Source organism: Apodemus sylvaticus, chromosome 21 (assembly GCF_947179515.1).
Source record: "Apodemus sylvaticus chromosome 21, mApoSyl1.1, whole genome shotgun sequence".
Lineage (NCBI taxonomy): Eukaryota > Metazoa > Chordata > Mammalia > Rodentia > Muridae > Apodemus > Apodemus sylvaticus.
This window is the reverse complement of record NC_067492.1, coordinates 2935236-2962457: the sequence shown is the minus strand read 5'-3', so window position 1 is coordinate 2962457 and position 27222 is coordinate 2935236. Positions and strand designations below refer to the sequence as shown.

General features: G+C 44.5%; 2 protein-coding genes across 3 annotated transcripts in view; one reads left to right on the top strand and one right to left on the bottom strand.

Annotated features, from left to right (window-relative positions):
• The first annotated feature begins 6527 nt into the window (after positions 1 to 6527).
• On the top strand, positions 6528 to 9043 carry LOC127671495 (cytochrome c oxidase assembly factor 6 homolog). Its single transcript, XM_052166267.1, has 2 exons — positions 6528 to 6843; positions 8767 to 9043. Exons 1-2 carry the CDS (start codon positions 6700 to 6702, stop codon positions 8860 to 8862), a joined length of 240 nt encoding a protein of 79 aa, XP_052022227.1. The 5' UTR covers positions 6528 to 6699; the 3' UTR covers positions 8863 to 9043.
• A 27-nt stretch (positions 9044 to 9070) lies between these two features.
• The window catches only part of Tarbp1 (TAR (HIV-1) RNA binding protein 1), a 48454-nt gene continuing 30302 nt past the window's right edge, over positions 9071 to 27222 (bottom strand). The window contains exons 20-30 of one of the 2 annotated variants that reach the window (XM_052166265.1): positions 24567 to 24687; positions 22552 to 22662; positions 21129 to 21278; positions 19812 to 19898; positions 18948 to 19144; positions 15754 to 15835; positions 13646 to 13817; positions 11931 to 12122; positions 11676 to 11800; positions 11255 to 11391; positions 9071 to 10935 (exon numbers count right to left, since the gene is read on the bottom strand). In XM_052166265.1, coding sequence (XP_052022225.1) covers positions 10767 to 10935; positions 11255 to 11391; positions 11676 to 11800; positions 11931 to 12122; positions 13646 to 13817; positions 15754 to 15835; positions 18948 to 19144; positions 19812 to 19898; positions 21129 to 21278; positions 22552 to 22662; positions 24567 to 24687 — 1543 coding nt within the window. In that variant the 3' untranslated portion in view covers positions 9071 to 10766. Of the gene's footprint in view, positions 10936 to 11254; positions 11392 to 11675; positions 11801 to 11930; positions 12123 to 13645; positions 13818 to 15371; positions 15562 to 15753; positions 15836 to 18947; positions 19145 to 19811; positions 19899 to 21128; positions 21279 to 22551; positions 22663 to 24566; positions 24688 to 27222 lie in introns of those variants that run through there. The other variant, XM_052166266.1, reaches the window with a different exon arrangement.

Here is a 27222-nt window from a genome sequence, read left to right as displayed (position 1 = left end):
GGCAGTGGGAGGTCAGCACCAGGGCTGGTGTCCCAGGTTTAAACCCTAGCAGGCTTGCTATGCAAACGGGCTAGCCTGGGAGGAGTCTGTCTGTTTAAGATGCAGGCAAAGCAGAGCAGATGTGAGATCGCATTCCCAGCCAGGATTCTGTAGGAATGTGGTCTACGATGTCCACAACAGGTGCCCTGGGAGGGAGGCACTGCAAGAGCAAACACATCGTAACATTGTTTTCAAAGTGCCTGAGAAGGTCTAAATATCTAATATTTAACTAAATTTCATAAAATTCTACATGAAATTTTATTATTCTCTTTCATTTCATAAGCTGATTTTATTACCCATTTTGCCTTTTATATTTTAATGATGTTTGAATATTTTATCACTATAGTGTAAAAATATGTATCATACTTTAACTTTTTCAGTTTACATTTGCTTCAATTTATATTTCTCAATGTATGAGTTTTAAGTACTCCGAACACATTATTTTATTATTGAATATTATTATTTTAGATTTGTGTGAAACTTTCTTTTAGCCATATGATTTTTTTCTAAAATGAAGAGAAATATATTCTGAAGAATAAACATGTATCTCTAGATAAATTATAGCATTATTAAATATCGGTGACCCAATGACAAGACTTTTAAGGATGGTAATATTAATTTAACTCAGATAAACAACTTTGATATTTGGCAATTTTTAGTTATTAAACACTAATGCTCTTACACATGCTTTTAATGTTGCTCTGTGAGCATCCATTTGTCAAAATAGAAGACAGGATACACTGTGTCTCAGGGTGGCTCCTAACTTCTACATACAAGCTGTAAGCAACATGGACTCTTCCAACTCCTGAAGAATTTGGAAGATTTCCTGCCTGAAACCAGAACCCAGCTGGATGCTGGGCTAATTCCAAACATTCCCAGAAGCAGTGAAAAGGAGATAGGTCACGGTCACCACCAAGAACAGAGGCCCAGGCTGAATGTGATCCCCACACTTAGGAGGTGAAGGCAGGAGAATCAGGAGTTCAAGGCCAGCCTGCTCCACAGGCCAGTGTGGGCTGTACACAAGACTATGTCAGAAAATCAATAGCCAGACAGTGGTGGCACATGCCTTTAATCCCAGCACTTGGGAGGCAGAGGCAGGTGGAATTCTGAGTTCAAGGCCAGCCTGGTCAACAAAGTATGTTCCAGGACAGCCTGGGCTATACAGAGAAACCCCGTCTTGGGGGAAAAAAAAAACAAAAAACAAACACAAAGGAAAAAGTCAGGGACCCTCACATAAGAGTTTTTAAGGCACTGAACTCTTACGTTTAAAAGCTAAAACTAAAACCAAATGACACAAAATGGGGAAAATAAGGGACTGGGGATAAAGACAACATGGAAATTCTCCAGAAGGTGGGTGAGTTAATGCCAAATTAGTGAAGTTCAAGCCCAGGAGTATGAATGAGGAAGGAGGCTGCACGTTGAAACCCAACACTTTAAATGCCCAACGAGCCAGCTGTGAGCTGTTAGGACTGCACCTGTCTGTTTTCCGTTGTTGTAACAAAATACAATGTAATCAGAAAAGAAATCCATTTATTTAGCTGACAGTGTGGAAAACTGAAAGTCCGGTGTGTCAGATGTGTGCTCTGCACCATGGTGGATAGAATGGAATTACCACGGGTGAGAGATGGTGCCAGGAGAGGGAGGGGTCAGTCTTTCTCTCTTACAATGGTTCACTTGAGAGAACTGCCCAGAGACTCAGGAGAGCTACCTTCATCCCTCAAGAGGACAATGTACCTATCAAGTGACCTGATGGCGTTCTGCTGTCTCCATCGAGAATCCAGGGAGTTGAACCTGACTGGACAGTACGGGAATGAAGAAATGACAGACAGCTGCACATACAGACACACAGACAGGGTGTTGGACTGGGTTCTCAGATGGAGAAAACAGTGTGTTTATTACTGTAGCTTACAGACAGGCAGGGTCATCACTCGGATCAGCTGGGAGGCAAGCACACTGGATCAAAGGGACAGGTTTAGAGAGGAAGAGTCTCTGTAGGGTCGCAGTCTTTTAAGCTGTAAATACCTGGGTAGGGAGCTACGGTGGACATTTCCTGCACACACACTGTCCACACTCACACATAGATCAGGAGGAAACTCTTTGATATTCCTTCATGGGTCTGAGGCTCTGTGGTCCTTGACTCGGCCATGGTCACCCACCCCAACAGCACTCATTGACTTCACCTGCTCAGGGATTCCTCTGCTCCCTCCCCCTTTCCCCTCCTCCCAGCAGCATTCCACCAGGCCCCACATCTTAAATGTTCACCACTTCCTAACATCATCACACAAGAGAGCAATCATTCAACACATGAACCTTAGAGGGGCACATTCCTACTATATCCAAACCATAGCAACAAGTGCTAGAAATAAATATGAAAAGTAGTAGAGCCCACAGTCAGGTGGTATGCTGTAATCAGCTGTTTTCAGTATCAGTAGATAATGTCAGACCGACAACATTTGTGGGCGAGTAGACAGCACAATGCAAGCTATATATGACTGGATGAATGAATGGGTAAAAACATACACATAATAAAATGTGCATGCATGCATAATTAATAGCTGTCTAGATACACAGAGACAAAAGTAGAAAGAGCAACAACAGATGCTAGATATGCACAAATAATAGGAATGGAGAGAGAGTCAATGGACGATTTAATAATAGGGGATAGATGATAGATGAAAGGCGGAGGTGAATAGACAGACCCAGCACAGATGTTTCAAAAACAAATTAGTGGAGATGTCCACTGGGAACCTGAGAAAGGAATGTTTATTTTAAGACCCAAACCTAGTCTTGCCTTGCCTTTCTGACAGAAATAGTAACTGAAGCTGTGAGGTTAGATCAACTCACCAAGGAAAATAAGAGGGGGAGGGGGAAAGGCAAAGAGAAGGAGAGAGGGAGTGGGGAAGGGGAACCTTGCAGTTCATCTCCAGTTAACAAGAGGAAAACACCAGGACAGATGGACCCAGTGTTCAGAAGGGTGTGTAGCAACACTGGAGTCAAAGGAGTCTGCCCCATTTGTGTTCCTGAGTAGGTGTCTCTGATAACTGCTTTGAAAACCAGAGTATAAATAAAAGTCTGTGGGCAGCGGCAAAAAAACAACACCCTTGTTTTCAGTACGAAGGAGTCTGTCCTGCCCTGCCCACCAGGAGTTTGGGGATCCACTCAGTTCAGACTGGGTGACTCGCAACTGCCAGCACAGCCTGCCTTCCACCCTTTCCCCTGACCTCTCTTCACTGGCTCTCCATTTCACACTCTGTCCTGGAGACGGCACATCTGACGCCTTCTTGTGGCACTTAACATTCTTTCACTGGCCCTGTTGTCAGCAACATATTGATAATGTGAACACAGACTTTGCTGTTGTCCACTCGCAGGTCTGGATTCCTCTCTGGTGGTTGAATCTCCTGGGGGATAAGGCAGGAACCCGACTGCAGTACACTCACTCTGGCAGTATGTCTCCTCTCTGCCTCAGCCCTGTCACAGACAAGGAAGAACTGTGTGGCTTCATTAGTGGTATTTAGCACCAGAACAGAACTGCCTGAGAACAGATAAGATGGTAAACACATTAAAATTCAATAATCATATTTCAAATGATGGTCAGAATTATCTTCCTGTATATCAATCCCAACAAGATAACCTCTTGGGGCCTATACTTTTGACCAGGACTCTTCTTGGGCTGACTTTTGGCCAGAAAGAACATAATAAGATGGTAAACACATTAAAATTTAGTAATCAAGCTCTCTATAATGGCTATTATTATCTTTCTGTAGATCAATTCCAACATTGATCACCTCTCTTGGGCCAGTTACTCATTCTATTAAAAACTGGGCACACAATTCAAGCAGGAAAACATAAGCATGTGCATGATTAAAAGAGTGCCTAGAAAGCAAACACGTCCAGGTCCAGGAGCAGAACCCAAGGTTTCACATTCAGTCTCTCTGTACCCTTCCTGATCAAATCTCTCCCTGCCCTGGAAACAGTCTTGATAATCTTTGTTGCTCTTTATGGTTATACTACTTATATATTTATTCTTAATACTGTAGTGGATGTGAGTATCTGCATATATTGCTGTGGTTACTAGTGGGGATGTCAGTATCTACATATATTGCTGTGGTTACCAGTGAGGATGTAAATATCTGCATATATTACTATGGTTACTAGTAGAGATGTCAGTATCTGCATATATTACTATGGTTACTAGTGGGGATGTCAGTATCTGCATATATTGCTGCGGTTACCAGTGGGGATGTCAGTATCTGCATATATTGCTGCGGTTACCAGTGGGGAATGTCAGTATCTGCATATATTGCTGCGGTTACCAGTAGGAATGTCAGTATCTGTATATATTGCTGTGGTTACCAGTGGGGATGTCAGTATCTGCATATATTGCTGTGATTACCAGTGGGGATATGAGTATCTGCAAATATTACTGTGGTTACCAGGGAGGATGTATCTACATATATTGCTGTGGTTACCAGGGAGGATGTGAATATCTGCATATATTGCTGTAGTTACCAATGAGGATGTCTGTCAGTATCTGCATATATTGCTGTAGTTACCAATGAGGATGTCTGTCAGTATCTGCATATATTGCTGTGGTTACCAGGGAGGATGTGAGTATCTGCATATATTGTTGTGGTTATCAGTGAGAATGTATTTGTATATATTGCTGTGGTTACAGTGAGGGAGTTTGTCAGAATTTGCATATATTACTGTAGTAAGCAGTGAGGATGTCAGTATTTACATATACTGTGGTAACCAATGAGGACATCAGTATTTGCATATACTGCTCATTTTTTTCAACAGTGCTGCATCTGTCTTCTGCACCTTAAAAAAAGGAAAAAGGTTTCTATTTCTTATGGTTTGTAGGTGTATTGAATGCCTGCATAGTGACTTGTCTTTTCTATATGTTTCATCATGATGTTTGGTTTTGTGTAAATGAGTGTGGCTAAAGAGAATTCTTTTCAAGGCTGCACGCATGTAGTGCACACATGCATACAAAATAATAAATTTTTAGAAATTAATTTTCAACCCCAAATCATACTTTCTCATACAGGTTCAGCAGAATTTTGAATAGACTTTTTTTGGATATTGGAAAGGCACTGAGGAACATAGGATGTATAATGTCTAACACCCTCAACAAGGACTCAGATGGCACCTATAATCATGTACGTTGATCCTTCTACGGCAAAACCTCTTAGTTAAGTGATAAATATAAAGCATCATCACATCATTTTGCCTCTCTCCTTCCCCTCCCTCCTTCTGTCCCCTTCTCTTTTAAATCAATAAGGTCCAAAGAGTTTGGTATTTCAGAGTTTGGGAGGTTCTGTAACTAATACAGGTTAACAGTAGCAAGAATACAGGTAGAATTGAATTAGTAAAAGTCAAGAGGAACCTCCTGGCAGAACTATCTGGAATTTGTCTGTAGAAAGATTTTCAGAGCAAATTTACATTTCTTACTAGCACCATCTCTCTGGAAACTGTACATTTTGCTAAATTTGACTTGCACTCAGTTGTTTAAAAGACCCTCTAACTTTCTTGTCATCTACAAAGCTAAACTTCACTACTGAAATTGCGACTGTTATTAATTTCTCTCACCAGATATTTGTTCATTTTATTTTTTAAAACTCAACTTGGCTTTCCTTTCTCAAAGTTTGATGCAGTAGTGTGTTAGTAAATTGTCTCCAGACTTGACAAAAGCAGAATTCTGTCTTTTTGCACAGTGAGTGTTGCATGGTGGTCAGTTTCCAGCCACCAATGAATTCTTGATCATGGAGTCAGGAAGATATACAGACAGCTGTGGCTGGCTGTGAACACCACTGCTTTTATTTCCCATTTCATTCATGCCTGTTTTTGATGTACCTAGATGTGGGGCATAGTCATAATTGCAGCCATAAAGATAAAATAAGAAATAAATCTTTAAAATATATTTGCATTTTCAACCTAAGGCTCTTCATCCTTTTTAATAGCCATCAGTCATATTTACATAATGCTCTTTTTTATAAACTGAGATTGATAAGGTAAATCCATTCCTGTTAAAGTCCTTAGATCCCTGGGGTACATATCCCATCTATGGTGGTGCTTGGAATCATACCGCACACCCTGAAACCCTACAGAGCTGTGAACTGGTGAGCTGTGCGGCTGGCTCTCTTGAACTAGTGTAAGTCTTCCTTAGGATGGCACAGGGAGCCTCCAGCACGGCCAACCTCAGCTTCACCCTCACCCGGAGTCTCTGGCGAGTATCTTCTTCCCACTACACACTGAGGACAGAGCAGGGTGCCAGCTCGGCCACCTCCGGGTGGACTACTCTGGGTCCCTCCCTCCTCAGCCAGTCTTGTCTTGGGAACCGCAACTAAAAGTCTCTTGACCCACGGAAGCAGAGGGCGGTACCAATCAGGCACTAGTTTCCGCCCACATACCACGCCCCCTGTGGCCGGAAATTACCCGCCTGGGAAATGGACTCGACCGGAAGTCCCGCCCTCTCACTTGCCTACGGCGGCCGGGATAGGTCAGTCTGCGGCGGGCACTTTTGCGGTGAGTTTCCCTGTGCGGTCGGTGGACTGCAGGAGGACACCGCCGCAAGGGAATCACAGTCCGCACCGCGCTCCCACGTAGGCCGATCCCCGGGTCTCATGTCACGTGGTTCCCCGCGTGACCTCTGCAGGAATGGCAGCCCCGTCCATGAAGGAAAGGCAGGCATGCTGGGGCGCCCGCGATCTGTACTGGCGCTGCCTGGACGACAACGCGGAGGACGCGACCCGGTGCCAGAAGCTGAGGAGTTCGTTCGAGGCCAGCTGCCCCCAGCAGTGGGTAAGTCTCGTGGGGCTGCAACACGTCCCTGCGCGCACCCTCACCTAAGGGTAGGCTTTGAGTGGCAAGGTCACGCATTGGAAGTCATCAGTTGGTATTAGTGGAGAAATGACAGCGCGCTACCAGACTCTGGAGAAGGGACAGTGCTGTGACTAATGCAGGCGTCCACATTGTTTCTCACAGCTCCTCCCCTCAAGCCCCGTCATATTCAGCAGTCTGGTTCACTGACTATCAGTTCTTTGCTCTCTTCACCTTGTCCTAGACTCCTATAACGACTGAGAGGTGTGGTCCAAAGACACACGTGTGTGAGAGCAAAGGGAGGCTCATGGGAATGTGTTCTGAGGGAGACGCTTTTAGTCGCTATGATTTTTATTCTGTCTTGGGAGGTGTTGCATCCAGATTTATGCAGCGGGAGCCATGCATCAGAAGCATTTCTCCAGGACGAGGCAGCCACTGAAGTGGAAGAGGGGGTTCGAACTAAAGTCCCTTGAGAAAGATGCAGGCTTGTGCTGTACAGGGACAAGAGAACCGGGGCTCTGGGTGCCTGGTGCATCCACAGGTTCAGGATGAGACACGCCCCAAGAGGTGCTGAGTTCTGGACAAGTTGTTGTCAACACTAAAATATTGCTCTCACTTCATGGGTTGGTCTTGTTTTGTAGCCAAATATAACTGGCTAAGGAGCCAAGACTGAGGTTTTCCCCAAATACCATATGGCAGAGGTTTCATGGGATCTTATAGAAGGGAACAAAGGAAGCCCTAAGTCAATATCATTTTCAAATACATGGGTGGAAAATCAGGTAAGTTTGTTTCAGCAAAGGAAGAAAGTCTCTGCTATCTGAAAATACCTGTAGAAGGTATGGCTCGCCCCACACCATTTAAGTTGGGATGGAAGGCATACCTTTAAGTTTCTTGGGGCACTGATTCCTGACAAATGTTACAGTAATAATTTGCCACAAAATTGTGAGAGATATCATATGCTTTTTAATCTTATATTCTTTATATAGCACCCATTCTAGTGCAATCAGTTCAAGAGTAACAGACTAAACAGATCTATGAATAATACATTGTCAAACACCACAGAGGCCATCAACCCAAAGCAACTTAAGGGGAAGGATGACGCTGTGTTGTGACAGGCTCTGTGGAGATGGATACAAACCGTTCCTTACCCACCCTGAACTGAGGCCCTGTTTCGCATGAAGTTAAAGATTGAACATGATGTTCAGAAACTGTGTTTGAAACCTACACCTGAGTTAGCAGTCAGGGCAGGAGGGTGTTCCATTCTTCTAGTTGGAACTAAGGGACAAATCTGCCTGCTATACTAGAGAACAGGGTTTCTCAGTAAACAAGTAGTATTCAGGCAGGGGGTCCATCAAAACATACGCCGAAGACTTTTAACAACAGCAAGCATTTCCTAGTCTGACAGTGCACGTGGGAGGGGTCCTGCATTTGTCCTGTCAACAGGTACTGGGTCAGTATCACATCCCATGAAGAGAGGAGGCCTAGTCTTCGTAATGTGTGACTCATTAGTCATTTGTCTATCTTCCCAGATGTGTTTCTAGATAAAACAGCGTTGACAAAAATGCCAGGGCTGACAACTTATCTGATACAGCTAACCTATAGCCAATAAAACTGAAAGGTTCCTGACCTGGCCAAGAGCTGCCCCTAGGCTCCCGTGTGCATAAAACTGTTTCCTAAGTTCCCAGGACGTTTGGAGACTAAACAAACACTAGCCATGAGGCGATAGATTCATGGTTCTTCAGGCTTCTTAGAAGCTTACTAGACTCTGACTCTGGATTCCAGAATACAAACTACAATTCTGCTTCAATACCATTGATACTGAGTAACATGTTACATTTAAATCTGTGCTTTTGCTTGCCTGGGCTGCATGATTTGTTCTAATGTCAGGCTTTTTTGTCTCAATAGATAAAATATTTTGACAAAAGAAGAGACTACTTAAAATTCAAGGAAAAATTTGAAGCAGGAGGATTCCAGTCTTCACAGTCAACTGAAAATTCCTAGGCACCTTCTGGACTGTCACACAAAGTGGAAATTATTCCTCTGGACTTTCAGAAATGGTTCCAGGACAAAAGCAGCTCGAATCACAGTGCACATCAGCTGTTGTTTTCTGTAAACAACAGTTACTAAAACAGTGAAATAACAGATCTTGTCATTCAAACTAAGAAAAAGCATAACATTATTATATAAAAAGTTTATTATAAAAATACATGGTTTATCTTCATTTTCCCCCTTTGGAATAAAAGCTGCATAGTAGGCAAATATAGTTGCACATAAAATAAATAAAAGCTAAGATAGGTTATTCTATGTTATTCTGGCAGTTAGTATTTAATATAGAAACTACACAATGAAGTTGGAAGAAGCCTTAACTAATTGATGGGTTATAATAAAACATTTGTTCAGATATCCTCGGAGAGCAGACAAATACCTGGGTTGCTCCCTAGTTCAGTAAGACAAGAAGTAAATATGTAGATTGGGAAGGGAAAATTGGGTCTATTCCAAGATGATTAAGAAAATGCCTAAGGATGGGCTCCCCAGAAGTGTAACAGTAACTCACAAATCACAATTTCTTGAACTTGAATCCAGAATAATAATTTAAAAAAAACTTCATGATTCTTAATAAGAAAAATGATCTTGCTTAAAAAGTGGGCAAATTGTGTGAATATATATTTCTCAAAAGAAAATTCGACAGAAGACAAATATCTAAAGAGCCTCCTTATTAAATATTAAATATTGGAATAATGGTAATGCCATATTAATGTATCTCTAGATACCTATTAGAATAGCTTAAAGTCTGACAATACCAAATGATGACAAGGATGCAGAACAAGTCACTCCTGGTGATACTGTAAACTAGGAAAGCCCTCTGCAAAGGTTTTCAGTCACAAACACTGACCTTTGACCCACCAGCCCCACTCCTAGGTGCCTCACCAAATGAACTGAAAGCAAAACCAACAGCATCACTCAATCAGATGCCAGCGGCAGGAGGAGATGAAGTACTATATCCCAGTGACGGATGGAATACCAACAACACAAGCAAACACCCGATGTGCTGGGCTACCTGAAGGAAGCCAGACCAATAATGTCGGTTATCTCAGACCACAGGAGCAGCATCTGGAGGAAGTGGGGGTCTGGAGATGTGGTGGTCTATGTTCAAAACACTGTTGTAGATCAAAACTTCAGGAGACATTTGAGTATTACTCAAAGGGTTCCAGGAATAAACAAGTTCCTTGCTGGATAATAATGATTACCATTGAATGATGCACTTATCTGGACAGAAAGCATTCATGGGTTCCGTTCTTGGTTTCAGTAGGGATTCACGGGAGTGGCTCAACGGCGAGAGAGGGTGATGATTATAGTCCTCAGAGACAGATTTCCGACCACCATCAGGGCACAGCTGTATAGGACAAATCTCATTTAAACCTAATACAAACAATGAGGTATCAATTCATGGCTTTGGAATTTCAGGAATGGACCTGAGGATAAAGACCGTCATTGGAACTGATCCACATCCTGCCACACGTGCTCCTTCCCTCAGTAGGAATACACAGGTGCCTCTCAAAGTTTTCCCTCTGCCTCAGCTGCTGCTTCAAAACAGAAGGGCATAGGTGCACATAAATAACAACTTTAGTTCTGCCAGCCTGACAACATCGGTCTCTAGGAAGAACATATCTTAAAAATTCCTTTTTTAAAATTCCATAAATGCTTAAAATATTTTAAAAGGTTAGCTAAAAAGGGGACAATATATATAATGATATACTTTAAGGCACACAAAGAGATTTTGGCATTGAGGTGCAAGGCTAGAGACACGAAGATAATCCCAGGACATCTCAGAATATTTCGTTAGCCCAGAAGGTTGTAAGTCACCATCCACAGCACCGTGAGAGATCGCAGGTGAGGCCCGGCCTTCAGGATGGTGGCTCTGCACACCTGAGCAGCTGCTGTCTGGTGTACTCCCAGATCAGCAGAGCCCCACTCACGTGCACATTTAGTGAGCGGATGATGCCCTGCTGAGGAATCTCCACGCACACATCCAGCTGCTGGATCAGGTTGGCTGGGATTCCTTCCCGTTCGTTTCTGCAGAAGAAAAATAGAGCAAGTCATGTACGTTAATTTCCCTGTATTACAGGGAAGAAGTACCTTTTACTATTATTTTTTAGGAGTCCTGAATGTTACTATTGGAGGGAGATAAACCGATGACATCAACCTGGATTCCATTACGTAAGGGCATTACAAAGACAGGCCAATTTCGTGTTTACTAGTAAACAGCCAAGTAAGAAAGGAAAACCAGCAGGTTCCCATAAATGCTATAAGCTCATAGGAAGCTGTGCGACAGGAAACTGGGTAAGTCAGAGAACAGCCTAGAGAAGAGACATATATGAGAGAATCAGCTCACCCCAGCAGCAGCAGCGACTTCTCAGGGAAGCGGTACTGGGCCAGGTCCGAGCTTTGCGCTGTCTGTTCCACTCCAATGACAGTGTAGCCTTCTGCCTTTTTCTGCTGCAGATAATCCATCAGCTGGGATGGTCTCACCTTAGTGGCAGTTTGAGAAGAACAGAATATGAAATCATTCTATTGTAAAGTGAGAGACCAGACAAAGCATTAAAACTCAAACCCGACCATCAAAGGGCATTTAAAGGGAAAGCAGGACACCAGACGGCATCAGGAAGATTCCCTCTATATCACAGCCTGCTGAGTAGCAGCTAAGGGGACTGCCACAGTACTGCAGGTCACAAACTAGACCTGGAACTTGGTATTGAAGGATTACACTGAGAAACTGGCATAAAGTTACCATGCTAAAACGTCTTCACACTCACCTCCACCAGAGGAAGCCACTGCTCTGCAGAGACACTGAGGTGCTGGAACTGTCTGTCGCTGACACACTGAAGACTGCCAACAACAAGTACTGCAGCCCCGAACACCTCACAGGTCCTGCACAGCCCTGTACAGAATGGCCCATTACTAAGACTGTCTCCAGCACGTCACAGGGTTCACACCATCCCGGCCTTTCCTCTGAAGCCTGTCTCGGGGACTGTGTAGAACAGACAGCCGCAAAGGGTAGATGACTTTACCTCCTAGGTTGGTTGGCTTGTCAATGAGTGAGGCCACAACGATCAGTCTGCTGATGGACTTTCCGAGCTTGGCAGCCCGATCCGGAAATGCAAGCTCCAGGTCTGACTCCAGAGCGCTTTGTCCCCATGGGATGATTTTTTTCTGGACATCAGCCCACTCTGTTTGGCTGTCTGTGTCACCCAAAGCAGAACCTGAGAAGAAATAATAGCGCCTGCATGTAACTTAGCCCGAGTCAATTCTCTTTGCATCTCCAGATGTATTTTTAAATATTCTTTTCTTTCTTCTTTTTGTTTTGTTTTGTTTTTCGAGACAGGGTTTCTCTGTGTAGTCCTGACTGTCTTGGAACTCACTCTGTAGACCAGGCTGGCCTCAAACTCAGAAATCCACCTGCCTCTGCCTCCCGAGTGCTGGGATTATAGGAGTGCACCACCATGCCCAGCTCAAATATTCTTGTTAACACTTGTATACAGCTCTCCACTGGGCTGGACTTCCTGGAGTTTTGCTACTACTGTATGATCTGTGTGCAGCCATCTGCTGTTAAAGAACACAAGCTGGGGCGGCTGGGGGTGGGGGGCATTGTCCACGTTGAGCACATTGGATACCAGAGGTGAATCCCCATCTAGATTCAAGGTGATCTGTCTAAAGATGTAACACTGAACCATCTCCGCCTTTCACAGAACTCTACCCAGACACAATGAATTAAAACCACAGGGTGGGACTGAAGTCTGCAGTTTTAAAAAATTACACATATTGATTAGGAGGTGAAGGGACATGCTTGTCATGGTGTGCATGTGAAAGTCAAGTGCCATGCGAGAATTAGTTGTTGCCCCTACCATGTGAGTGGAACTCGGGTAATCAGGCTTGGCAGCAAGCATCCGCTGAGCCATCTCCCCTGCACTGGAGGCTGTATCTTTAATACGCTAAGTACTTAGCCTGGAGACATGGAGCACCTAAACAGCCACAGTAGGGGGTGGCGGGGAGCAGCTGGAGAGCTGGGGAGAAAAACAGCAGCAGGAGAGGAAACTTAGAGAGGGGGCAGGTATGAGGGGGGGAAAGCCCTGACTTATACTTTAGGGACTCTGGCTTTGCGGACACTGGCAGTCACAGTGGTAGGTACAGTTAGAGAGAGCAGGGGGGAAACTGAGGGAGGAGGCAGCAGAATGAGGCTGCGCTGGACACACTGGGCCACTGGCTTTCCAGGGAAGCCTGATTGTCACTGGAAGAGGGAAGGCTGTGGGGAAAGTGCAGAATGCTTGCCTGACCAGGATCCAGAGCTCTGCTCTGCTGTAAGCAGGCAAGATCGTGATGTCATGGTTAGCCTTATGGAAAGCTTACCTTTCTAGAACAAACCACAGACTTAAAAGGAAGCCACCATTGTTATAGAAAGATGAGTTGTCTGGAAAGTGAGCATTCAGCTAAAAGTCCTGATCGGAGCCAAGCCACACGTGGACCTGCCTTCTCTAAGTAGAGGCAGAGGCCAGGTGGTGGTGGCGCACGCCTGTAATCCCCAGCACTCTGGGAGGCAGAGGCAGGTGGATTTCTGAGTTTGAGGCCAGCCTGGTCTACAGAGTGAGTTCCAGGACAGCCAGGGCTATACAGAGAAACCCTGTCTCGAAAAAAACCAAATCCAAAAAACAAATAAACAAATAAACCATTTTAGGACAGCAGTCAGGAGCCCTTGCCAGTGAAGCGGGGTAAATGGAAGCTCCCTTACCTTGGTCCTGCTGGGACCAGTCTCCTGGACTCAGCTCATCGAGTGCAGTCCCAGATAGGTACCACTGAGATCCTATATTGGAAGGGATGTCGGTGAAATTGGCAAATTTATCCAAGGTGATCCACTCTTCTTCAGTGACACCCGAGAGCCGTGGGAGCGTATAAAATATGGTCTGAAAAGAGAGTTGTAAAATCTATTATTTTCCTTAAAAATAGAGGGGGGAGGACAAAAAAAGACAAAACAACAAACTGGATTTTATTAATGCTAGTGCTTCTTTCAAGCCACCCTAGACTTGCAGGCTGCCGGGCCCGCAGCACCTCTGCAGGTGTGCTTCAGTCTGCCCTAGGACATTCAGAGATTCACTTCGGGAATGCAGGGCCTCTTCTCCAGCACTAAGAACATGTGACTACCATGCTTTTATCAAGAGCACACCATGCTTCAATGGGCATTATTACTAAAGAGAAGCGTATACCTAAAGGCAGTGTCCGGCCACCAGACACTCATCCCAGACTCAGTTCCATGGCAGACATCCAAAACCTATACCCTGGCTCAGCAGTGTAACTCACTGTATGACGTGGGGTGAGCCGTGAAGGCTTTCAGCTCATCATGTGTAAGAACGTGGGTAAATGGAGCCTATAAGGCCACCTTTCTGTTCCCCCCTCTTGAACTCCCAGCCATGGAAGGGCATGTGAGAGAGAAAACCCCAAGTAACAGATAACTTAAAATTGAAATGACACCCAATGCACATGTCTTCAAGGGCGGTTTTAAGGCAGATATGGTTTGTTTCAGAGTAGCTCTAAGGCAAATATGGTTTGGGTAGCCATATTTGTGCAAATTGAAACTAGTGTCATGATGGAGTGTAATGATTATCAGGTGGACTCCCAAACCCAGTTCCAAACACTAAGGCTCGGTGATAGAGTCTGGCGGACCATGAGCTCCCCACCGCAAAGACCACACACACAACTCCCACTGCTGCTCGCCGCTCTGACTGTATTACTGAGGACAAGATAACAGCTGAAAGCAAGGCTGGCAGGGGTAAGGGGAAAGAGAAAGAACTCAGAGCTTAGGAGCTGCTTGGATGGGGTGCTAGAGAGCCCTTAGGAAGGTATCAGCAGAGGGCTGTGGAGCTGAGGAGCACCGACAAAGTGTACGGTAGTGAAAAACCATAGTATGTCTTGAGAAAAATTATTGGTAGTGTGACAGAAACTTGTTCATGTGTGTGTATGTGTGTGTGTGTGAATATATGTATGTGTATATGTGTGTGTATGTGTGCATATGTATGTGTAAGAATAGGTACATATGTGTGTATGGGTGTGTGTATATACACATGTGTGTATATGTGTATATATGTATATGTGTATGTAAATGTGTGTGTATACATATATACATACACACACACATATATATACACATACACACACATATATATACACACACACATATATGTGTGTGTGTGTGTGTGTGTGTGTGTGTGTGTGTAGCTAGGCTTCCAATACAGACCCCCAGAGGAAAAGTTACCGGGGTCAGGTGCTCTCACTTCAGAGCTAGGTAGGCCAGCACAATGCCTATACTGGAGGTGAAAAGGGTTTAAGAATGCCTGGTGCCCCAAATTTTATGAACTTACACTCATATGTCATTTATTTTAACTGCAATATGTATGTTGATGGTTTTTAAAATTACATACACACTCTGCTACTTTCAGCAAAGTGGAGCACCATTTGCCATACATTTCATTACCCAGAACCTAAAAGGATTAATTGCCATTAGCAAGAACCTTTTGTTCTTGCATTGGTCACAGGCTTCAGTACAAGAGAGTCTCACCTGCATACATGTTCTCTCACTCACTTCCTTTCAGAAATCTGCTCTGATTTCTGCTTAGAGTTAAATATTCCCTTCCAAGGTTTACAAGCCAGATGCTGCCAGAGAAATAGGAAGTGAGAATGACTAGCCAGTTGTCACTGCCGAGGAGCGAACCGCAAGCACATTCACAACGTCACAGGGTCAGGGAGACAGAGAATGAACCTCACCACAGCCTTCAACAGCTGGGACAGGAAAAAGCATCAGGCCTGCGGACAGCAGACAGCCTACGCGCTGCACTCTCAGCTTACCTCCAGACAGTAGTCCTTCAGGGGGTGGAAGGTGGAGAAGAAGAAATGGTCCTGGATGCGCTGCCAGTTCTTCCTGGCGTTCCTGAGGGGGAGGAGAGGGAGGAACCAGGTCTGGAGGGGAAGTCAGTAGAGTACCTTAAAGAACTCTCTATTCTGGGCTCATGGTCTGTACTCTCCAGCATTAATGAATGTGTGCTCTACTTCTGTCTCTGTCTGCCTGTCTCTGAGGTTGGCTTGAATGAGAAATGTCCTCCACAGGGTCACATATTTGAATACCTGCTCCCCAGCAGGTGGTGTTTGGGGAGGTTTAGGGCCCTGCTGGAGGAAGTATGTCCCTGAGGGCAGGCTTTGAAAGTTCACAACCCCACCCTATTTCCAGCGCTGTCCCCTGTTGTGATCTCTCGGCTTCCTCCTCCTCCTGCTTCCTGTCAGGCATCCTCCGCTTGGTGAACACATCACCCTAGAGCCATAAGCCAAGACAAACTCTTCCTTCTGTAACTTGTGTGTGGCTGTGTTTATCAGTCACTAACACGAGGCTACTGGGGATTAATCCCTGGCACCTCATGCATGGCCCCTAAGTTGTGCCCAGCATGCAGTGTGTATTTTAAACTGCCACACAGATAAACTGCCATGTAGAAATATTCTCACTTTGGGTGTGGCTTTTGAGATAGTCTCAGGTTCGAGAGGATAGCCTTGAACTCAGATATCTGAAGACAATCTTGAATATCTCTGCCTCCAAGTGCATGGACTACAAATACATGCAGCTATGCCTAGTTTTTCTTCTTCTTTAAACTAGGCATTGTGGTGCTCACCTACAATTCCAACACTCAGTAGACAGGCAGGAGGATTGCCAGGAGAATAAAGCCAGCCTGAACTACATAGCCAAGACACTGTATCAAAAATCAAAGAACAGAACAATAAAGTTGTTCTTTTCAGAACTGGGGCTTGAGCCCAGGCCTCATGCCCTCAAGAATGTGCTCTACCACTCAGCGGGCTCACAGAGTTTTATATTTTGAAATGGAACTCAAGGATGAACAGAGAAACAAAGTAATGCTTTCAAAATCATATAAAAACAAACAAACCCCAAAACCAAACAACAACAAAACATGAAAGGAATAAAACCCAGGTCTCTGAGTGTCAAACATAGGCATTATCCAGTAGAACATGAAGAAGGTGGAGAACACACTTCCACTGTGTAGCCCAGGCTAGCCTCAAACTCAATCATATAATATAGACCCAAAACACCCCTTACCTCTGGGATTGGGGTTCCTGTGTCTCTGCCTGGCAGAGACCCTTCTCTCCTAGAATCATCTTTTTTTTTTTTAAATTTATTTTATGTGAGTACACTGTAGCTGTCTTCAGACACACCAGAAGAGAGCATCAGATCCCATTACAGATGGTTGTGAGCCACCATGTGGTTGCTGGAAATTGAACTCAGGATCTCTGGAAGAGCAGTCAGTGCTCTTAACCACTGAGCCATCTCTCCAGCTCCTCCTAGAATCTTAAGTAAGCTGTGGTTTTCACTCTGAAGGCAAGCAACACAGCTAAACAGTATCCATCCACAAAACCCAAATGCACCAACTATGAGCAAGGCAAACCCAGCCACCAGTTTTGAAAGGCAAAAGTCATGTGACAGAACAAGCTGTTTAGAACTGGGACAATCAGTGGGAACTGTGCAGCACTTTCAGGCTATGAGACTTCCTATACTTTGCTCTTGAAAGAACTTTCTGCATAAGTTCCTTGTACCTCACCTTCCTCACTGCCTGTGTTTCAAAAAAAAAAAAAGACAAGAAGTACTTTAAACATTCCAAGCATCTTAATGCAAATATACTGCAGAGATGTAACAGGTGCCTGCCACTTGTGCACCTGTTGCTATCCAGGTTCTGATCCCATCCACACTGCCGGTGCAAGCCCCAGCTGTGCTCAGTACATTGCTCTGCGGGCTCCATCGCTGCTCACACTGCCCCCGAGCTGTGTTGTTGCATCGAGCCTGTCCTCTCTCACGCTCTCCTCACTCCTGTCCATTTATCCCCTCACCAGCCTCAGATCAGAGTAAGCAGCTTCCCTCTCACTAGTGGGCTACCTTGGACATGCTTCTCACCCAACGCCAAGGCCACTGACATCCTAACTCTCTTTTCAGTTCTCTGAATACCTAGATACGTGCCCCATGTCCCCAGGACTGGCCAGGGACCCACCTGCCACCAGTCTCCAATTCCCAAAGCCACTTTTCTTGCCCAGAAGTCTCTTTTCACTCACCAATTCCTGCTCTTTGGAAAGTCACAGGCGATACTGGTTAAAGGACTTCTCTAAGCCACATGTATATACTGTGGTGCCCACTGTGTTCCTAATCACCTTCTGAAAGACCTGTGCACTAGGGTGACTGCTTGGCAGTCCTCTTTACCTAACTGAGCCACATAAAGATAGGACCTCTGTCTACCTGGCCTGCTGAGGTGTGTGCCTGCCACAGAGGTCTCAAAGAGAAGTGTGCACTTAGAGAAGAGAGAAAACATAAAGCTCAGAATGCCTGATTCTCACTGACTGTGTCCCTATTTGGGACCAGGAGTTTTACTGATTAACAACAACAAAACAACAATAAATTAATATTAATAATAATAAATGGGATCGAGCCAAATATTTTTAGGGACCAGGGACCTTAATCTAGGATCCAGAAGCAGAGAAAACCGCTCAGGGCTCACTAGGCAGCCATGACCTCACCACAGAAAGCAATGCTCAACTGGAAGTGGGCAGCAGAGGGATGAGGAGCCACTCTGAGGTCAGTCTGGCTTCTTCCAGGCTGCCTGCCTGCTATGCAGAAGCCAACTCAAGAATTTACGGGGCTCAAATAAAGGATGAGTATAAAACTCCAATCCAGCCCAGTACTGGTGACTCACACCTTTAATCCCAGCACTTGGGAGACAGAGGCAGGCAGATTGAAGTCAGCCTGATCTACAGAGCAAATTTCAGGACAGCCAAGACTACACAGAGAAACCCTGTCTCAGAAAACAAAACAACAAAAAACCAAAATCCCCCAATCTGGATTTCCTCATCAATCTATCTATCTTAGAATCATCTGTTGCATGGAGCTGACCCAATCCCTTCAGTGCTGTAGCACAGTGGGACAGTGACAGGGAAAAGGGTAACGGGCCTCCTCTAGGCTCTGCTGGAAAGAACAACCGTGAGGTATCCATCCTCACCCTGCTCCGTGCATGCTTTCTGCTTGGCTGAGGCTGCACTCGATGACTGTGGCCCAGGCCCCACACTCTTCAAACTGCAGCGCTTTACACAGGTGCCAGGCCTTCTTGAGGGCCACCAGAGCATAGAGCCGAACACTGAAGTTGTGGCTCAGACACCACTGGAGGGCAACGGTGAGGGCTTGCTTCAGAACCAGCTTCTGCAAAGACAGAAGAAACCTGCTTGAGGGGGAGGTGTGGCCGCATGAGCAGGCTGTAAGGAATGGAGGACTAAAGCACTCACAACTATCTCAAGGAAAATGCTTTCAGGTGTCCCCATTCTTCTAATGGCTACAATATGTCCCCCTCTCTTACAACCTAAGTTGGCATCAATCTTCATGCTGGTGTGACACGGCCATTCTGTTCTAGAAATGTGACCCCCACCTTATGACATGACCTAGGCTGAAAAGTAAGGAAGTGTCCTATAGGAGTCCCACTTGTGGAGAACCTGAGGTACCCACCTTCCTCCATCAAGTGCTGAGCTCTTGGACTCCCCAACAGCCACCTTGAGCCACTCAGAGGCAAAATTAAGAAGAAAGCATGGGGAGAGGAGGAAACAAGACAATCAGAAGTTCAAGGTCAGTCTGGGATAAACCCACAAGGACAGTTTAAGGTCAGGTAGAGAAGAGGGCGGGTCTGGGAGGAGTTTGGGGAGAGGTGGATATGATCAAACAACCTTGTAAGAAATTCTAAAGTATCTAATAAAATGAGGAAGAAACACATCCTAAAGATAACTAACCATGAAACAAAAAAAAACTGTACTAATACATTCTTTTCTATTAGAATGCCAAGTTCATAAATTCTTCTTGCAAATAATTCAAAACTCACCTTTTCTGGAATATTCTGAACAATGATGTCCAAATGTGATAAAACAGATAAAAATGTACAAATGCTTGTTTTGATTCTTTCTTCACTCTGATAGAAGATGAAATAGAAGACTCGTCATTCAGGGCTTAACTGTGAGCAGAGGCTGCTGAACCCTAGGTGGGCAGAGGTAGGAGGCAGCCTCTGCCCTCTTCCCTGAAGCAGCTTGGGCTTGCCATGTGTAGGGCACAGGACTGAAAACCAGAGGGGGGGGGGCACTCTCTGTAGCCCAAGGCAATGCAGGCAACGCCCAGAGTACAGTCAGACCGCACTGAATGGCACCACATGTACCAAGCACCTGGGCCAGGCCACAGAACAGGAGTGGGGACTACGGTCAGCACCAAGCCAGGACACAGCTTGGTATTACATGCTGTCCGTTTGCTTTGCTTGTTTTTTGTTGGTTTTTTTTGTTTGTTTGTTTGTTTGTTTGTTTGTTTGTTTGTTTGTTTCAGACAGTGCCTCACTACACAGCCCAGACTGGTCTGGAATTTCTGATATCCTTGAGACTCCAGAGTGCTGGGATTACAGGTGTGCAACACCGCGTGTATTGGTTGGTTTTGTGTGTCAACTTGATACAAGATAGAGTTATCACAGAGAAAAGAGCTTCAGTTGAGGAAATACCTCCATGAGATCCAGCTATAAGGCATTTTCTCATTAGTGATCAAGGGTTGGAAGGCCCCTTGTGGGTGGTCATCCCTGGGCTGGTAGTCTTGGGTTCTTTTTTTGGGGGGGAGAAATTATGTAATATTTATTTTGTTTCCTTTAGAGCTATATTGGTTCAGTCACCTCTTTTTTTTTTTTTCTATATTCTTTGTTTATATTCTTGGCTTCTATAAGAAAGCAGGCTGAACAAGTCAGAGGAAGCAAGCCAGTAAGTAACATCCCTCCATGGCCTCTGCATCAGCTCCTACTTCCTAACCTGCTTGAGTTCTAGTTCTGACTTCCTTTGGTGATGAATAGCAGTGTGGAAGTGTAAGCTGAATAAACCCTTTCCTCCCCAAATTGCTTTTTGGTCATGATGTTTGTGCAGGAATAGAAAATCTGACTCAGACACTATGTCCAGACTCCCTTACATCCTAATAGCAAAAGCCTTTCCCATCTTTATCTTGTCAAAATTAGAACAAATCACACTCAAGACAAACTTTGGGAATTTCTGTTGCCCAATTGCACTCAGGATGCACAATTATAAACTATAATGTCAACATTACAGTCACTGAGGGACAGAAACAGGCACTGAAGTGAGGTGCACCTCCAGAACGACGGAAGAAAATCCTTACTTACGTAAGAAAAACACTCCCAGAACTTTGGAAGAAACTCAGGGAATTTATGAAGAATCAATATAATAAGCCACTCAATAAAATATTTTATGGATGCTTGATTGTTGGTGAAGCCAGCATGGAAAACCTTATCAATAATCCCATGTAAGAAGTTCTGAGAGAGAAAACATACATTAAATTGTTAACACCATAACTTTTCAGTTGAAAAAAAAAAAACCTCCCTAACTGAGGCTGGAGAGATGGCTCAGCAGTTAAGAGGCTGAAGACCTGGGTGCACTTCCCAGAGCCCAGACTTGTCACTCCAGTTCCAGGGGATCTGACACCTCTTCTGGCCTCTGTGGGCACTGTACACACACATACATGCCAGAAAACACTCCTATACATAAAGTAAAAAAAAAAACTGACTTTGTGCTAGGGCATTTCCTGAGCACCTCACTGTTTACTTAGGCATTGATCCTACGGTGAAGGTTTTGATCATCTAGGTTTTGGCAAGAAAAGATACAGAAATCTAATAATTTCCCTAAGTTATATACTTACTTCATTTCTGTAGGTGGTGCATATATGTGTAAATGTTCATATGTGCATGGACTTGTGTGTGGGTATGTGTGCACATACATATGGAGACAGGCCAGAGGTCATCAGTGTCAGGTGCTTTCCTCAATCACTCTTTGCCTCGTTTTTTAAAGATTTATTTACTTAATGTATATGAGTACTCTGCAGCTGTATTGATTGTTGTGAGCCACCATGTGGTTGCTGGGATTTGAACTCAGGACCTTCGGAAGAGCAGTCAGTGCTCTTAATCACTGAGCCATCTCTCCTCCAGCCTTCTTCCTTATTTTTTGATGCAGGGTCTCTCCAATTTAGATGGGACTGGCTGACCAGCAAGCCATGGAAGCACCCCCACCCCCACTCCACTTCCTAAGCAATGGGATGACGGTACACTACCAAGCTTGGATCTTTATGTGGGTACTGGGGAGTGGCCTCAAGTCCTCCCACTGAGCCATCACCCAGGGCTCAGCCTTGTGCGTAAGTGGCAGAACTCGCGTGTAGCTTAGTTCATGCTTGGAGACTCAGTTGAGAAAAGGCCTCTAGGAGCTCCACATAGAGGACATTTTCTCAATTAGTGTTCAATGGGGGAGGGCCCAGCCCACTGTGGGTGGTGCTATCCCTGAGCTGGTGGTCCTGGATCTATAAGAAAGCAGGCTGAGCAAGCCAGGGAAAGCAAGCCAGTAAGCAGCACTCCTCCGTGACCTCTGCATCAGCTCCTGACTCCTGGTTCCTCCTGCCCTGTTTAAGTTTTTGTCCTGACTTCCTTTGGTGATGAACAACCCAATAAACCCTTTCCTCCCTAGCTTGCTCTTGGTCGTGGTGTTTCTTCACAGCAATAGAAACCCTAACTAAGACACAGAACATGAGAACTGCCACACCTGATCAAATGCAGGGAAGAGGACAAGCAGAGTCTGCCACGCACGGTTCTTCACCCGGTGCTGGAGGGAGTTCTCGTGGTATCGAGTTCTGGACCGGGATGCTGACTCATCCTGGAGAGACAGGGTGGGAATCAGTCAGGGTAAGCCTCCTACCCTACCTGTGACTTAGAACAGTATCAGTGACAACTCCAAACCTGAAAGGTGTTACAAAGCAACATTTCATACATCTCTATTTCTGCCCTTTGAATGTGAATCTGCAATTTAATTCCAATGTCACTAAGAGGGCAACAGTTCAATCCCACCTCTAGACACAAGGTGGCAGCACTGTGTCCTTCTGCTTCACAGAGCTTTTCTTTCTGGCTTTCAGTAAAATCAGCCAAGCTGCCCACCTTAGCAGGGTCTGAGCCCAGGGACTCCTTTTCTACTACCAAGCTATAGCTTCTGCTCTTCCAGGGTGACTTTTGTCCCCAAGTCACTGCTGAGCCAAGAAGCCACTGAAGAATGTTATACGTATTGTCAGACTCCTTTAAGAAGAGAAGTCAGTCAAGCATCTTGGGACATTTCCATCAAAGATGGGCATGCCTCCACTTCTCAGAGGCCTTACTAGATAATGTTCTGCTCCTCTACTTTCAAGTCTACTCAGCCTCAGGTAGCTAATGAAACACCACTTCCTCCGAAACACCACTTCCCCCACATCCAGCTCCCTCAAGGAAGGACAGGATATTTTTTTTTCCTCCTGAAAAATACTTCCTAGTTTTTATATACCAAAGCTGACTTCCATTCAGAGAACAAAGTTTGTCCTATTTTAAGACAAGTGACTAAGTGGGTTCCATAGACACTCGAACACTGACCAGGTCAGACAGTAGGGCAGAACTCTGTCCACTTAAGGAATAAAAGAACCAGGACACAGCTCAGTGGTAGAGCAATCGCCTGGTACATACAAGGCCCCAGGTTCCATCCTCATACTGACTGCACTCAATGCCATCCTTTCTATTTTCTCCCAGATTTATGAAACCCATCCTTCAGACACTGTAAGGGTCATGCGTGACTTGGCAGATGATCTAGCAAGCTCAGAAAAGCTGATCATTTTTACCCTATGAGTAAGAAATTTTCATCAATCCTACAGAAACATCAGGAACCCAATTTGAACCTGACAGCAGTGAGTCTTAAGATAGGTAACTGTGCTGGGTGGGAGAGAGGGCTCAGAGGTTAAGAATACTGACTGCTCTTCCAAGGGTCCTGAGTTCAATTCCCAGCATCCACATGGTGGCTCACAACCATCTATAGTAGGATCTGATGCCCTCTTCTGGTGTGTCTGAAGACAGCTACAATGTACTCATATTAATAAAATAAATACATCTTAAAAAAAAAAGAAAGACAGGTAACTGTGTTGGTTAATACTGCAGCTGGACATCAATGTAGAGTCAGTGAAGAGAGAAAATGCTGAGGATGTCTGTGAGAGAGGCTTTAGGTTAGGTTGAGGTGGGAAGACCCACTCTAAATGCTGGCTGTGTGATTTGATGGGCTGGGTCCTAGACTGACCAGAGGAGGCGATACGCTGATAACTGGCATTCACCTCTCTGCTTCCTTGATCATGGCTGCCCCAGCCTTCCTGATCATGGTGGACCGCATTTTGAAAACAAAGAGCTAACATAAAGTTTTTGAGGGATTCTGGGATCCTCTCAGGGTGCCCCTTGCTGGATATCTGCTCTTTTCATACATAGATAGGTGTGTGCATGCAGCACAGGAAACGCGACATGTCTGGACTAGCAACCAAAGATACATAGGTGAAGGCTACAGGGCCAAGGGAACCAAACCTGAGAAGCTTAGTTAGACAGGTAAAGACAAGTAAAGCCTTGCTCAAAGCCACAGAACATCCCCATCAGACTTTCTGTGGTAAAAGGTGTTTAGAAATATTCCATGTCTCCACATGTTCCACATGGTAAAATAAAGGGCAAGTTCTAGGCCATGGGCTGCTGAAATTAATGCGAAGCAGGGTAAAGGCTCCTCCTTACCTTATCCAAGAGCTTGATGGCAAGATCTTCTAAAAACACCTTGTGGGACACGTCAGAGACATCTAGCAGACACAAGAACTTGATGGCACAGATTCTCACATAATAATCGTCTCTCTTAGTGCTTAAAATATAAAATGATAAACTATGTTAACATGTTTTAAAAATTAAAAAAATACATCCACTTTTTGTACCAAATGCCATCACAAGTACCAAGTCCTCCAGTGAAACATGCTTGAATATCCTTTTGAACTGGAAAACAGACAACAACAAACAAGTATTCAAGTATTCTACAGAAAAGAATGGGCACAGATCCACCCAGACCTCAAGGATCTACACACACACACACACACACACACAACCTGTACCCAGACCCTGCCTCCTCCTATACAGTAGTTCCCATGTGCTCTGAATATCTGCCCATCCACATCAAAATTAAACTGTTGGTATTTCCGCATCTCAGGTCAACTGCTACAATGTTAACAGATATCACTTTAATGTAACAATAAGCACTTGGCCAGACCCACTTGAAAGTGATACTCTGACTACTATGTTAAGCCAGCCCAGCAAAGAAACAAACTAAATAATAAACTGAAAACAATTAACTGGGCTGGAGAGATGTACTAGCTGTCTGCAGGACTTGAGTTCAGTTCCTAGCAACCACATCAAGGAGCTTACAACCTCCTGGAACTCCAACTGCAGGGATCAACACCCTCTTGTGGGTTCTTTAGGTGTCTGTACTCACATGCACATGCACAAATACACACAGATACAGATGAGTAGAAGTCTTTGAAAACAATTACAACTGCTCACATTTACGGAAGCATGGCAGATGACTTAAAGCTCAGCTAGCCCTGGAATGAACATGTGCTATAAATATTCACAGCAATCACCTGTCAGCCTTAACTCTAAAATCACAATAAATGACTTCACAATCTTTTTCATAATTCAAACACATACAGGTTTATGAAAGAAGATGAGAAAACAGGACTTGAATAAAAATCATTTGATAAACTCCAAAAAATTTAATTTAGTAAGATGGCTCACAGGGGAAAAGGCTTTTGACAAGCAAGCCCGGCCACCTAAGCTCCACACTCAAAACTCACTTAAAGGTGGAGGGGCAGAACCGTACAGAGTCATCCTCTGACCGCCATATGTGCCTTGGCACAAGCCTTTCCCCTCCAACACATAATAATAAATATATTTAAACTCAATTAGATAAGGACCCTCATGGTTATCCCACGCTCTCCGGCTACACATATTGACTAGATATGAATTTTCCTATGCTAATTATTCAATGAAAGGGCTTCAATACAGCTCCCCCAAACCCTCAAGCCTCTCATTCACTCTATTTTTATATATAATGTATTTACTTGTTAAAATGGTAACAATGGATTCTATAAATTTTACAACAAAATAAAGGTTTAAAGAATAAAGTATACATGATTGCCTCTACCCAGAGCCCCTCTTATAAGGAGGAAGAGGAGCCTATATTACCTGAAGGCATATCTTCACTTGAACTAAGCTGCATTACATTTTTGAGAGCTTATTAACTTAGGAAATAGTGAAGATATAAATAAAATATGAGCAAAGAATAATATTTTTAACTCATTTTTAAATTTTTAAAAAAATTTTTATTTCATGTGCATTGGTATTTTGCCTGCATGGATGTGTGTGTGACGGTGTCAGAGCCTTTGGAACTGCAGTTACAGACAGTTGTAAGCGGCTGTGTGGGTGCTGGGAATTGAAGACGGCTCCTAACCACTGAGCCGTCTCTCCAGCACCAAAATTTCATTTTATCTTTGAAAGATTTATCTATTTATTTTATGTATATTAGTACTCTATCTGCATGGACACCTGCAAGCCAGAAAAGGGCATCAGATCCCATTATAGATGGTTGTGAGGGAACTGAACTCAGGACCTCCAGAAGAGCAGACAGTACTTTTAACTGCTGAGCTATCTCTCCAGTTCCCTTTTAACACATTTTTGAAGGCCTGTGTTATGGTTTGGATGGGAAATCCCCTCTCAGGTTCATATGTTGAAACTATGTTTGCAAGGGGTTGCCCCATTATGGTTTTTTTTTTGGGGGGGGGACCTTGGGAGGTGGGGCCTAGCTGGAGGAAGGGAGTCACTGGGGAGGGCTTAAGGTTTACAGCCCTGCACTTCCCATCTCTGTTTGCTACTCAGCTCTGGATGCTGTAGCCTCAAGCCACTCCTGAAGTCATGATGGGCTGTATTTCCCCAAACCTCACAGTAGTTGTTGTTGTAGTAGTAGTAGTAACAGCAGTAGTACTAGTAATACAGCTTATTCATTAAACTAGATATAATGAAAGCCGGGCGGTGGTAGCACAAGCCTGTAATCCCAGCACTCTGGGAGGCAGAGGCAGGCGGATTTCTGAGTTTGAAGCCAGTCTGGTCTACAGAGTGAGTTCCAGGACAGCCAGGGCTATACAGAGAAACCCTGTCTTGAAAAAAACAAATCCAAAAAAAAAAAAAAATAGGTATAATGAGAAAACTTTCATAACATTTATGAATAACAGAGCTAGAGAGATGGTTCACCAGTTAAGAGCACTAGCTACACTAGGTCAATTCCCAGGACCCACATGGTAGGCCACAACCTTCTGTAACTCCATTTCCAGGGAATCTGACACCCTCTTCC

Coding starts and splice junctions, on each gene's coding strand:
- LOC127671495 (XM_052166267.1), top strand. CDS start 6,700: ATGGCAGCCCCGTCCATGAAGGAAAGGCAGGCATGCTGGGGCGCCCGC. Junction 6,844..8,766: donor CCAGCTGCCCCCAGCAGTGG/GTAAGTCTCGTG, acceptor TTGTCTCAATAG/ATAAAATATTTTGACAAAAG.